The sequence below is a fragment of the Glycine soja genome, chromosome 20 (genome assembly GCF_004193775.1).
Source record: "Glycine soja cultivar W05 chromosome 20, ASM419377v2, whole genome shotgun sequence".
Taxonomy (NCBI): Eukaryota; Viridiplantae; Streptophyta; class Magnoliopsida; order Fabales; family Fabaceae; genus Glycine; species Glycine soja.
Genome location: NC_041021.1, coordinates 48,848,717 through 48,862,313, shown reverse-complemented (window position 1 = coordinate 48,862,313; position 13,597 = coordinate 48,848,717). Strand labels below are relative to the sequence as shown.

The following is a 13,597-nucleotide window of genomic DNA, read 5'->3' as shown; positions in this document are numbered from 1 at the left end:
CCTCTTCTTTCTCTCACTCAGGAACATAATTTGCTCATTCTGATTTTATGCAGAACGGCGTCAACGACAAAAAGGGATTCGCGAAATAAGCGACGATCCCGAATCCCTTTACTGTAGTTTTTGTTTGAGGTTCCAGATCAGGGCTTTAAACTCATTGTTCATTTGTGTGTAGCGTTGTTGTTGCAGGTGAGGGAAGGAGGTGGGGCATGGAGTCGATCGCGACGTCGGAGATTGTGACCTGCAACACTGGCAGGGAAGAGGAGGTGCTAGGGTTGAGGGGTATTTTTAACTGTTTGAGGGTTTGGGGGTGCAGGAAGTAAAAACCTCTCAACTGACGTTGGGCCCATTCCTAATATAACCGGCCCATTCAAAGTGAACATGTGGCGCCGTTCCAAATCCAATTTTTTCAATCACGACAAAGGCTAGGGTGCAAAATAACTAGAGCACCATGCCAAAGCTTTTTTTAACCATTGGATGTATTATTTTTTTAAATCAAAGGTCAAATTTTTTCTTTTTTTAATCATTTTCCCAATTTGTCCCTCGGTTCCCATCACCAACAGCAAGCACACATCGCGTTGTCGCTACCAAGAGCCAACGACACCGAGACCACTGTAACAACCACAATGGCGACATCGAAGGAAGCCAACTAGGGCAACGACAATGGGAAAGTAAATGGAACTGCAACAACGACGACGACGCAAAACCACCTAGAGGTATCAGAAAACCTACTACCACCCAACACTGTGAACCCGCCGTAGCGGCAACGAAAACATGTCAAACGTCAACAAACTCTCCCTCACTCAGATCTAGATACCACAAACCCGGTCTCTTTCTCAAATCGACAACAAAACCAGCCCACATTGATATGAACATAGAAAATGTGGTCAAACTACAAATATTACATATTATAGATCTATAATCAACATGAGAATGCAAAACGAAAATAAGTTGTCAATCAAGTATTGATAAGATTCATATCCAGTCTCAGATCTACAAATTTAAGAAACCAATCCAAAAATCAATAAAAATATATGAAACAAGTCAAGATGCATCTGAATCAAAAACCGAAAAAACAAAGTGAAAGAAACTCCAGATTTGTGTTGCTAGGGTCGAAGTCGAAGGGATCACCACCCATGATTTCCGTTCGCGTTGCTCTTCTCGCCGACACCCATGGTTTTCGTTCATAGATCTGTAACTGATCTTCGCATGCGACGTCGCACATAGTAATGGAAGTGATACTCACCCTCTAACGCACATGATTGTCTCCATCTTCGCGTCGCTCTTGTGGTGGTTTCGGTGACTCCACGAAGGTTTGGGGTTAGGGCGGTGCCCGAAGAGGAGGGGTGGCGAGGGTTTGAAGGGGGTGGGAGCCATCAGTTTTCCAATTAAGAAGAGGGGAAGGAAGAGAAAAAGGTTAAAGGGTATAATGGGAAAGAAGGAAAAAAACTAAAAAGAAGAAAAATTGACAGTCATATAATATATCTTTAAATCTGGTAATCCAACGGACATGGATAACAAAGGGTTTAAGTTGGGCACGCTAGACATCGTCTTCAATCACGGTCTAAAGTGACACTGTAGACTCTGGCTCACGCCTTAGACGACGAAGCTCGCTCTGTACTCTCACTCACCTGAACGGATCCTTCTTCTTCCTTATCGCGAAATCCGTTACTTCAAAACCTAATTGCGTGAGTGTGGTTTCTGATTTGTGGTGCGTCTCTGATTCTCCCTAACCTAAACCCTGATTTCTCTTTATTTTTCTTTTCCCCTATTTTTCACATCTAATCATCTTTGTTTGAATTGTTTTGTTGCTGTCTGTAGTTGAAGCGAAGATGAGGATTATGATTAAGGGCGGTGTTTGGAAAAACACCGAAGATGAAATCCTGAAAGCGGCTGTTATGAAATATGGTAAGAACCAGTGGGCTCGAATCTCTTCGCTCCTTGTTCGCAAATCTGCCAAGCAATGCAAAGCTCGCTGGTATGAGTGGCTCGATCCCTCCATAAAAAAGGTACCACTCTTTGTTATGTATTATGTTTTAAGCTGAGAGAGAATTTTAATTCTAGTTTATGCTTTTTCGTGACTGTACCAAATGGGTAGTAATTGTTGTGATATTTAGCTTAGTGGTCTTAATCTTATTCTCCTAACCTGGCAACCTAATAAGATGCCATTATGTTATTAATTACAACCTAGCATTATGCTTTTTAATGCATTTTTCCATCCACAGCGTTTGTCTTCCACTTTTTAGTTTTTACTATCTATCTATTTGCTAATGAGTGATTTTTCAATTTGATGCTTTTTGTGTGTAGACTGAGTGGACGAGAGAAGAGGATGAGAAGCTACTTCATCTTGCTAAGCTTATGCCCACTCAATGGAGGACAATTGCTCCAATTGTTGGCCGTACCCCTTCCCAGTGTCTTGAGCGGTACGAGAAGCTCCTTGATGCTGCCTGTGTGAAGGATGAGAACTATGAGCCCGGTGATGATCCTCGGAAATTGCGTCCTGGGGAGATTGATCCAAACCCTGAGTCAAAACCTGCACGCCCAGATCCTGTTGATATGGATGAAGATGAAAAGGAGATGCTTTCTGAAGCACGAGCCCGGTTGGCCAACACAAAAGGAAAGAAAGCAAAAAGGAAAGCTAGGGAGAAACAGCTTGAGGAAGCCAGGAGGCTTGCTTCTTTACAAAAGAAGAGAGAATTGAAGGCTGCTGGAATTGATATTAGGCAGCGGAAGAGAAAAAGGAAAGGAATAGATTACAATGCAGAAATTCCATTTGAAAAAAGGCCTCCTCCAGGGTTTTTTGATGTTACAGATGAAGATAGACCAGTGGAACAGCCCCAGTTCCCTACTACAATTGAAGAACTTGAAGGGAAAAGGAGGGTTGATGTTGAGGCACAATTAAGAAAGCAGGACATTGCAAAAAATAAAATTGCACAAAGGCAAGATGCCCCATCTGCCATATTGCATGCCAACAAGCTGAATGACCCAGAAACAGTAAGAAAGAGGTCAAAATTGATGCTTCCACCCCCTCAGATTTCAGATCAGGAATTGGATGAAATTGCCAAGTTGGGTTATGCTAGTGACCTTGCAGGAAGTCAGGAACTTGCTGAAGGTAGTGGTGCAACACGGGCTCTTCTGGCTGATTATGCACAGACACCTGGCCAAGGAATGACTCCGTTGCGAACCCCTCAAAGAACACCGGCTGGTAAAGGTGATGCTATCATGATGGAAGCTGAAAATCTGGCCAGGCTGAGAGAGTCTCAAACACCATTGTTAGGAGGAGAGAACCCGGAGTTGCATCCTTCAGATTTTAATGGCGTCACTCCTAAGAAAAAAGAGATTCAGACTCCAAATCCAATGCTGACTCCTTCTGCAACTCCTGGAGGTGCAGGTCTCACTCCTAGAATTGGCATGACACCAACAAGAGATGGTTTTTCTTTTAGCATGACACCAAAGGGAACTCCTCTTAGGGATGCACTACATATTAATGAGGACATGAATATGCATGACAGCACTAAACTTGAGCTACAGAGACAGGCTGATATGAGAAGAAGTTTGCGTTCTGGTTTAGGAAGCCTTCCACAGCCCAAAAATGAGTACCAGATAGTGATGCAACCTGTTCCAGAAGACGCCGAAGAGCCTGAGGAGAAGATTGAAGAGGACATGTCTGATAGAATAGCTAGAGAAAAAGCGGAAGAAGAGGCAAGGCAGCAGGCATTGCTTAGAAAGCGATCAAAAGTCCTTCAACGGGAACTTCCTAGGCCTCCTACAGCATCATTGGAGCTTATAAGAAATTCCTTGATGAGAACTGACGTGGACAAGAGTTCCTTTGTTCCACCAACCTCTATTGAGCAAGCTGACGAGATGATTAGACGGGAGCTTCTAAGTTTACTGGAGCATGACAATGCTAAGTATCCACTTGATGAGAAAGTGATTAAGGAGAAGAAGAAAGGAGCCAAGCGTGCTGTAAATGGGTCTGCTGTCCCTGTGATAGAAGATTTTGAGGAAGATGAAATGAAAGAGGTATGTCTTTACTTATCTGTCTGTGCTCTGATGACATCTTATTTTCTTCAGTTGATAGGAAGTAACTTGGTTAACTCTCGCCCTTTTTGATATACATTAGTAACCTTTTTTTTTTTGGAGGATACCATCCCCTTTTTATGCAGACCATGAGACTGTAATGGCCTTTTTTTTTAAAATTATATTTCCCCTTCCACAACCACCCTCCCAAAATAAACACTTGAAGACATTGCACAGACTAATGAAATAGGAATGATTTGGATCCGTCAATGTTCCATCATAATTTATATTATGATCAGTGCATTAGTCTTAATTCTTTTTATTAAGAGATTTCCTTGTACTCCTATTATATTGCCATCCTTTCTTTATAAGTTCTTTTATCATGATTTTTTTTGTCAAGGCTGATTTGGTAATGATTTAAATGAAGGTGTAGTTTTTGAAAATTGAATTCCGTGAAATCTTTGTGAAAATTTTGAAACTAGCCATTCTACACCAGTGTTGCACAGATTTACAAATTCGTGTGAATTTATTTATTTTTAATTTTAAAGGTCTTACATTCTGCTAGTTGTTTATGAATCTGCTTTGTTGTCTTCCTCACGAAGTGATTCTTCAATGTCATTGTGGTATGAAAAGAACTTGTTAATTGGATCTGAAATGCTCACACTTTTTTGGTTATAATCCTTCAATTAGTTAAGTTGGACTGAGTGTGGTTTTCTCTGAATTTTGTGGTGTTATGTTTCCAGATATTGTTAGATTTATTTTGAGTCAGATGTAATTGTCCAAGTTCTGCCCTTGCATTTACAAGTGGTACACTGTAAATTGATTTCATAGCATAATGCATGTTCTGTGTTTATTTTTTCATTTTCCATCTTCCATTTTGATAAAGCAAATGTTTCTATCTACTGAGCTGCTAATTTTCTTGCTCCTTGTTTATCTTGATTATGATATCATTGGAGATGACCTTGTAAGCAGTGCTGATGATACTTATTTTGCATTCTATTTATGTGTATATTGTGTAGGCTGATAAGTTGATAAAGGAAGAGGCCCTGTATCTTTGTGCAGCAATGGGTCATGAAGATGAACCCCTCGATGAATTTATTGAAGCACACAGAACCTGTCTCAATGATCTTATGTACTTTCCTACCCGTAATGCATATGGTCTCTCTAGTGTTGCTGGAAACATGGAAAAGCTAACAGCTTTGCAGAATGAGTTTGAGAATGTGAGAAGCAAATTGGATGATGATAAGGAGAAGATGGTACGGCTTGAGAAGAAGGTGATGGTTCTCACACAAGGCTATGAGGTATGTTCTTGATATGCTTTGTGCGGAATGCTACATGTAGGAGTATACTTACTCAGTGTAACTCTTTCTTTTCTTTTAGTCATGCTGCTAGTCTAACTATGGTTGGTTGACATTAGTTAGGCAGTTAGTTGACGGCTACAGTTATGTAACTGCTATATAAACTATATTGTACTCAGTTTCTCTTTGGGTTGAATACAATCAACAATTTCACCTCACTTTAGTTTCCTGAAATTCTCTTTCTCTTAGATTCTTTTATGGTATCACAAAGCTACTTTTCGATCCTCAGTTTTTTCTTCACGGCTTCCGCTTCTAACAATCCTCCTCCTCCTCCTCCACCACCGCCGATGAACAATGCAGTTCCGGTGAATGCAGATGCTGCTATGCCGGTTGCTGCCACTTCATCTACCACATCTGCGAAAGGTTTCTCACACTTGATCTCGGAAAAACTCACAAATTCCAACTATCTGCTGTGGTGTCAACAGGTTGAGCCTGTGATAAAAGGGCATTGCCTTCACTACCTGCTCACAAATCCACAAATTCCACCGTGATATGCATCTCTGGCGGATCGCAATGCTGGAAATGTCTCATCTGAGTTTCTGCTTTGGGAACAACAGGATCAACTCTTTCTATCGTGGCTTCAATCCACAATTTCTAGCGAAGTTCTTCCTAGACCCATCGGTTGTAAGTCCTCTAGGCATCTCTGGGATAAACTTCATTCACACTTTCAATCTATAATTTGTGCGAAGAAGAAGCAGCTTCGTAATGAACTTCGTAATATTTTGCTGTATAATTGTTCAATTTCTGAATATCTCCTTTGAGTTCAGACCTTGATTGATTCGCTTTCATCTATCGGAGAATTTGTTCCGGCTTATGAACATGTTGATATCATTCTTGATGGACTACCGTATGAATTTGAGTCACTGGTTATGCTTATTAGTTGTAGGTTTGAGCCTCTCACAATCGATGAAGTCAAAACTCTTCTTCTTGCTCAGGAGACTCACGTTGAAAAGTCTTGCAAGAAATCAATTGCTTCCATCAATCTCATTGAAATTTCTCAACCTAATTTTAACCCCAATTCCTCGTAGCAGGTGTGTTCCAACACTACTCTAGAACCACAAGCCAATGTTGCTCAAGCTTAACACGATGCTGCTCAGAAGACTGACTCGACCTACACTAACTACAATGGAGGTAATTGTTTCCTCAACAATGGTCATGGCGGTGGCCACAATTTCTCTCGTGGTGGCCGTGGTGGTGGTTGCGGCTGTGGCGATGGCCGTGGGATTCGTGGTGGTAAATTCTCTAACATTCAGTGTCAAATCTGTCATAAATATGGACATGAGGCAGTTGTATTCTAACCAACACCCAAACCAATACCAAAATAAGTATCCAAACCATATCCTACTAATCAACATTCAAATCAGTATCCCAGTCAATCTTCCAATTCAAATCCTAATCAGCCTCCATATCAGAATGCTCCACCTCAATACAACAATCCACCACCACAAGCTCATCTAACCAGTGTTCAATCCTCTTCACAAAATTGGTATCTAGATTGAGGTGCATCTCACCATGTCACAAATGTTTCTCAGAATATTCAACAGACCACACCCTTTGAAGGACAAGATCAAATTATTATTGGTAATGGTCAGGGTTAAACATCAATTCATCAGGTGTAACCTCCTTTAAATATCCTTTTAACAATCAAATTCCTTTTGTTCTTAATAACCTATTATTTGTTCCTTCTATGACCAAAAATTAATGAGTGTAAGTCAGTTTTGTAGAGATAACTTTTTTTTTTTTTCGAGTTTCATTCTTAGTTTTGCTTGGTCAAATCTCAGGTCTCTAAAGAGGTCCTTCTTCAAGGGTTGGTTGGTGCTGATGGCCTTTACCAATTCCCTAATCTGCTTCAGTCATCTAGACAGCAACTCAAGTCTCGGTTCACTGTCAATACCATTTCATCTGATGTTTCAGAACCTGTCTTTAGAGCATCTTCTTCAAATTCTGTTCCCAATTCTGTAAAGAGTTATTGATGCTTCTGTTGTAAACACAGTTTCTAATAGTTCTATTTCTTTTGCCACTTGGCATTCTAGATTAGGACATCCTACTGTTGATACTATGAAACTTGTATTCAAACTTTGTAAGCTGCCTATTATCAATAAAACAGGTTCTGACTTTTTGTTCACATTGTTGCATTGGTAAATCCCATGGACTTCCCTCCTCCCCTTCTCTTAGTGTCTATTCCACTCCTTTGGAACTTATCTATACTGATTTGTGGGGTCCTTCTCCCGTTGTGTCCAGCAATGGTTACAGATATTATGTAACCTTTGTTGATGCTCACACCAGATTTACTTGGCTGTACTTGTTAAAAAGTAAATCAGACATCCTAACTATTTTTAAACAGTTTCAAACTATGGTTAAAACTCAATTTAACCTACCTATTAAAGCTGTTCAGTCTGATTGGGGAGGTGAATATAGGCCTTTCTCTAAGTATCTTACAGATCTTGGTATTATGCATAGACTGATCTGTCCTTATACACACCATCAGAATGGTGTTGTAGAGAGGAAACACAGACACTAGTTGAAACAGCTTTAACTATGTTTTCTTAGGCCTCGATGACACTTGACTATTGGGATCAAGAAGTCATTTCTAGTGTTTACCTAATAAACAGAATTCCTTCTTCAGCAATTCAAAATGAAGTGCCTTATCAAAGACTGTTTCACAAGCTGCCAGATTACAAATTTCTTAAAGTCTTTGGCTGTACCTGTTTTCCTCTTCTCAGGCCCTATAATCAACACAAGCTGCAACCAAGGTCTCAAGTGTATATTTTTGGGTTACTCTCTTTCCCACAAAGGCTATAAAAAGCCTTGCTGCAGATGGCAGAATATATATCTCCAAAGATGTAATTTTCAATGAAATCAGATTTCCCTTTCCACCAGTGTCAATCATCCCAACACTTTAACTGTGCTACAGTCTCATCAGCCTTTTCATACTCCAGCTAACTCAACATCTTCTGCTACTGCGTCACAAACAGCTGCAGCTGCAACACCAGTCTTATCAACATCTAGTTCTTCTCCTTTGCCACAAGGAAATCCTGACTTACCTATTATTTCACCAGCAACAGAATCATCTGTTCCTTCAAATGCATCATCCAATCTTGAGGCCACTTCTGCTGCCACTGCTTCTGTACCTCATGTCACTGCTTCTCTAAATGCTCTTGTCAGACCTGATAATGTGCACAAGAGCTAAAGCTGGTGTTGTCAAGCCTAGACTCCATCCTACTCTTCTTTTGGCTCATTCTGAGCCTAAGTCCACAAAAACTGCTCTTTCCAATCCTGCTTGGTTTGCAGCAATGAGGACTGAGTATGATGCTTTGATGAAAAATGGTACATGGACTCTTACTGATCTACCTTCATCTAGGGCTCCAATTGGCTGCAAATGGGTGTTTAGGGTGAAGGATAATCCTGATGGCACTATCAGCAAGTACAAAGGAAGACTTGTAGCAAAGGGATTTCATCAGAAACTTGGTTATGGTTACAATGAGATTTTTTCTCCTGTAATCAAACCAGTAACTGTCAGAATTCTTTTGTTTCTTGCCATTACTCACAAGTGGAGTCTTCAACAGTTAGATGTCAACAATGCCTTTTTAAATGGCATCCTTGAAGAGGATATTTACATGTCTCAGCCTCCTGGTTTTGAAAACAGCAACAAGCAACTTGTGTGCAAGCTGCACAGAGCCATCTATGGCTTAAAACAAGCCCCTAGAGCTTGGTTTGACAAACTTAAGACTACTCTCCTTCAATACAATTTCAGGTCAAGCAAATGTGATCCTTCCTTATTCATCTACACTGAATCCTGCACTGTGATCTATATGTTGGTATATGTTGATGACATAATTGTCACAGGCAACAATCCTACTTTCATTAAATCCTTGGTTACTAAACTTAATTCTGAGTTTTCTCTAAGAGTGCGTTTGGATAGAAAATTTTAATTGAGGAAAGTAATTTATCAGAGAATTTAAATTTCTGTAATCTAAAATTCATTGTTTGGATGTTTTTTTATGAAGAATTTAAATTTTTGGAATTTTAAAACAGAATTTTAAATAACTAAAAATGTGGAAATTCAATTTCCTCATAAAAGGTGAGAAATTGAAATTCTTTTCTTGATATAAGAATCTTCTAAAACGTTCGCGTATTTCCTTTATAACTTTCATCCTCTCTTTCACTTGAAAGTTTCCAAAATCCCGTTCTCGAACTCGCGACTCTTCCCTCACACCGATGATCCTCTTCTTCAAGAAACACCGTTTGAAGTCGTGGAACATCAATCAGGTGTGGGCGTAGGGGAATACGTAGAACTGCACCCACTAGTCTGGGGAGCAACCGTCGTATCCATCACGCGGCGGAGGTGCTCGACGGTGCGGAAGGCCTGAGTCATGCCTTGCATTGTTGACTGAATGTTGTGGTCGGGTGTGGTGGTGTACGCCGGCATGTCCCTGTTCCCTTGCGACTTCCCATGCCGCATCAGTATTCTTCTTGGAAGCACACCAACCATATCTTCTCTTCTCTTTGCATTCATTTTCTTTCACCCTCACAATTTTGAAAATAAAAGAATTTCAATTGAAGTATTTGAAATTCTTAGAATTTAAAATTTCTTAGAATTTTAAATTCCCTCATCCAAACACACTCTAAAGGATTTAGGGAATTTGGATTATTTTCTGGGTATTGAAGTAAGACCTCAGCCTAATGGTGCCCTCATTCTAACTCAGTCCTAGTATATAAGAGACCTGTTGGCTAAAACCAACATGGATGAAGCTAATTCCATCTCCTCTCCCATGGTTGGTGGCTGCAAGTTAACCAAGTCAGGGTATGAGTCCTTTTCTGATCCCACCCTGTACAGATCTGTTGTGGTTGCTTGGCAGTATGTAACCATCACTCGACCTGAAATTAGTATTTCTGTCAACAAGGTCCGTCAATTTATGTCTGATGCTACTGAACAACATTGGGCAGCAGTAAAGAGAATCCTAAGATACTTGGCAGGCACTATTAATTTTTGTGTAAGCTTTCTCCCTTCCTCTACTGGACCTCCATTTTCTCTATATGCTTATTGTGATGCTGACTGGGCCTCTGATCCAGATGATAGAAGATCCACCTCAGGAGCTGCAGTTTTCTGTGGCTCCAATCTAGTCTCTTGGTGGTCTAAAAAGCAATGTGGTTGCTAGGTCCAGCACAGAAGCTGAATATCATAGTCTGGCCTTGGCTACAGCAGAAGTCACGTGGATCAAATCACTATTGTCTGATCTTCGTATTCCTCATGCAACTCCTATCATTTTGTGATAATATGAGCACTGTTGCTCTTGCTCATAACCCTGTGATGCATTCTTGCACCAAACATATGGAGCTTGATTTATTCCTTGTCAAGGAGAAAGTCATTGCCATGCATCTTCAAGTTGTTCATGTTCCAGCTGTTGATCAAAGAGCAGACATCCTAACAAAGTCCCTTACTATTGCTAATTTCACTACTTATAGGTCCAAGCTCATAGTGGTTGAAAAGCATTTTGCCAACCCCTAATGAGCTTGCGGGGGTATATGAGTATACTTACTCAGTGTAACTCTTCTTTTCTTCTAGTCATGCTGTTAGTCTAACTATAGTTGGTTGACATTAGTTAGGACATCTGTTTCACAGCTGTCACTAACTCAAGTTAGTTGACAGTTACTGTTATGTAACTGCTATATAAACTGTATTGTACTCAGTTTCACCTCACTTTGGGTTGAATACAATCAACAATTTCACCTCACTTCAGTTTTCTGAAATTCCCTTTCTCTTGGATTCTTTTACTACATTTCTGTTTCTTGTGGTGTCACCTTCAATTATCACTAGTGTTGCTATTTTAAATGCAGTCTGTTGCTGGTTGTGTTTTGTTGCTTAAGAGATTGCTAGCTAGCTTGTATTAATTTTATTATCTATATTTGAGAATCTTTGTTGTTTGAACGCCCTCTATAAAGTTGGTTTGTATTTGCCTCAATAAATAAACTAAACTGAAAAGTGTTGTGACTGAAAAATAGTTGGAAATCAACTCGTTAGTGGGACACTTCCATGTCGAAAATGGTGGGAAGTGGGGGAGAAAATGAACAAAGCAGAATTCCTTTGGTTTTGTTTTGCTCTTTGGACAAAATAGATATTTCTTGTAATTCTAGATATTCTTTTCTTTGTGTGGCCTGAGTGCTTGCATACTCAATCTTGAATATATTATAATTTGGCTATTGCATTTTTCAGATGAGAGTAAAGAAAAGCCTCTGGCCGCAAATTGAGGCCACTTTCAAGCAGATGGATGTTGCTGCAACTGAGTTAGAATGCTTTAAAGCTTTGCAAAAGCAGGAGCAATTAGCAGCATCACATAGGATAAACAATCTGTGGGCTGAAGTACAGAAGCAGAAGGAACTTGAGAAAACTTTGCAAAATAGGTATGGGAGTCTAATTGAAGAGCTGGAAAAGATGCAAAATGTCATGGACCAATGCAGATTACAAGCACAACAGCAAGAAGAAATTAAAGCCAACCATGCTCGTGAGTCAACTGAGACCCCTGAGACCAAGGCTGATGGAATTGATGTACAGGGTACAGCAAATTGTGAAGCTGTACCTCACTCGGTAGAGCATGGACGAGCTCTAGCAGTTGAGTCTTCTGCTGATGGAACTGCTGACCAGCAAGTAGATATTGTGCATGACCAGGCTACTTCTAGTGTCAGTCATGACATGGATGTGGATTCTGATAAATTGGCAAATCCTACACCAGCTGCAGAGAATGTCGATGAAAAAGTGGAAGGTACCGGCACCGGCACCGGCAGCTATACTGACGATGGGGAGACCATGCTGGAAATGGGTGCTGCAGTGGAAGTAAGTAGCCCAAATCATGATGTAGTTGTGGATGCTGTAAACTCACATGATAACAACAGCATGGAAGAAACCAATGCTGTTGGGGAGGAGACGTATTAGGCCAGACACTGCATAGCCTGTTCTGATTTAACTATGGGGGATGTTAGAGCGAATGTTTTAACTGTATAAATTGCTTGGAGAGTGAGTCCTCTTTTGTTGGAAGGTATCTAAAGATGAGTTTAGTTGATGGTAAGATTTGGTAATGATCCCTAGTCGAAGTTTGGAACATATTATGAACCGATAAATTGCATGAGCTTTTTGAGATGGTTGCCCGTTTTTATTTTTATTTTTTCTCAATTTTTGTCCTCTTCTATATAATGGATGTTGGTAACGTGCTCTTTACATTTAAGAATGATACATGATTTTATATCAATGAATTAGAGCTCGGTTCCTATTGTAAAATTGTGTACTATTTTTTACATAAATTATTCATTGGTCTATGTAGGTAAATAGTCATATACATTAGCATTTCAAATTTTAATAATTGAAATGTATCTAATATTTTTTTTCTCAGCAAAAATAGATAGTATATTAATTGAGAAGATAAAGTATAGTCAATTTTTTTTTAATAATTGAAACGTATCTAATATGGTATAGTCAATTTTATCTTATAGTTGAATAAAGTCTTTGTTTTTTTCAAAATTAAGAAGATAAAGTAGTAGAAAGAAAGTGTGTACATATACCCAATAAAAAGTGTGTACAATGTCTTGTATAGCGTGGATAAATACTTTCTTTTGGATTTAATTCATCCCCACTAATAACAAGACTAAGGGCAGACTTAGGTTATATATTGGGTCGGGTGTTGACCCCTAATAAAACAATGGGAGTAGATGAAATGCTTTTTATTTTATTTTATTTACCATATAAATTTTTTAAAGACTACTCTAAATCTTCCATAACTATGTAACTCAATCAATTCCTGATAACCTGATGGACATCATTTGTTTCTTTTTATTTGTTATGTAGCTTTATTTTTTTTATTTGTGTCACTTTGAAAGTTTAAGATAGTACCTACTACCTATTAGAGTATTTTTCGTATTTATTTCATTACCGTTGTCCATTGATTTCTTGTGAATGTAAAGGTCCCCAACAACTATTTACGTTTTTCAAACTGCAGTTATTGCTATTGTTGTGTTTGAAAATTGTTTGAGGTTAATAGGAACGTTAGCTTCACTAAGTCTCCCCCAAGGTTTATCTTTAGATTTTTCTTCACGATACCTGTCGCAAAGTTTTACAATGTAGTATATGTCTTAGCCGCCAAAATTGTTTACCTAACCTAAAAGGCTGCTCTCTAGTCGCTATAAAGATAGGAATCTGAGTTTGAGATGACTGGTACGTTCATTATTTATGG

The 13,597-nt window shown here is 39.4% G+C and overlaps 1 protein-coding gene across 2 annotated transcripts; it reads left to right on the top strand.

Moving 5' to 3' along the window:
• The first annotated feature begins 585 nt into the window (after positions 1–585).
• On the top strand, positions 586–12,648 carry LOC114403297 (cell division cycle 5-like protein). Of its 2 annotated transcripts, none has more exons than XM_028366163.1 (5): positions 586–1,708; positions 1,819–2,006; positions 2,305–4,020; positions 5,037–5,318; positions 7,157–7,443. In XM_028366163.1, the coding sequence occupies exons 2-5, from the start codon at positions 1,830–1,832 to the stop codon at positions 7,346–7,348; spliced, it is 2,367 nt and encodes a 788-aa protein (XP_028221964.1). In that variant the 5' UTR covers positions 586–1,708; positions 1,819–1,829; the 3' UTR covers positions 7,349–7,443. The 2 variants fall into 2 exon arrangements, with proteins under 2 accessions (XP_028221964.1, XP_028221963.1); XM_028366162.1 differs by lacking the exon at positions 7,157–7,443 and adding an exon at positions 11,590–12,648 and having other exon boundaries at positions 599–1,708.
• The last annotated feature ends 949 nt before the right edge of the window (positions 12,649–13,597 follow it).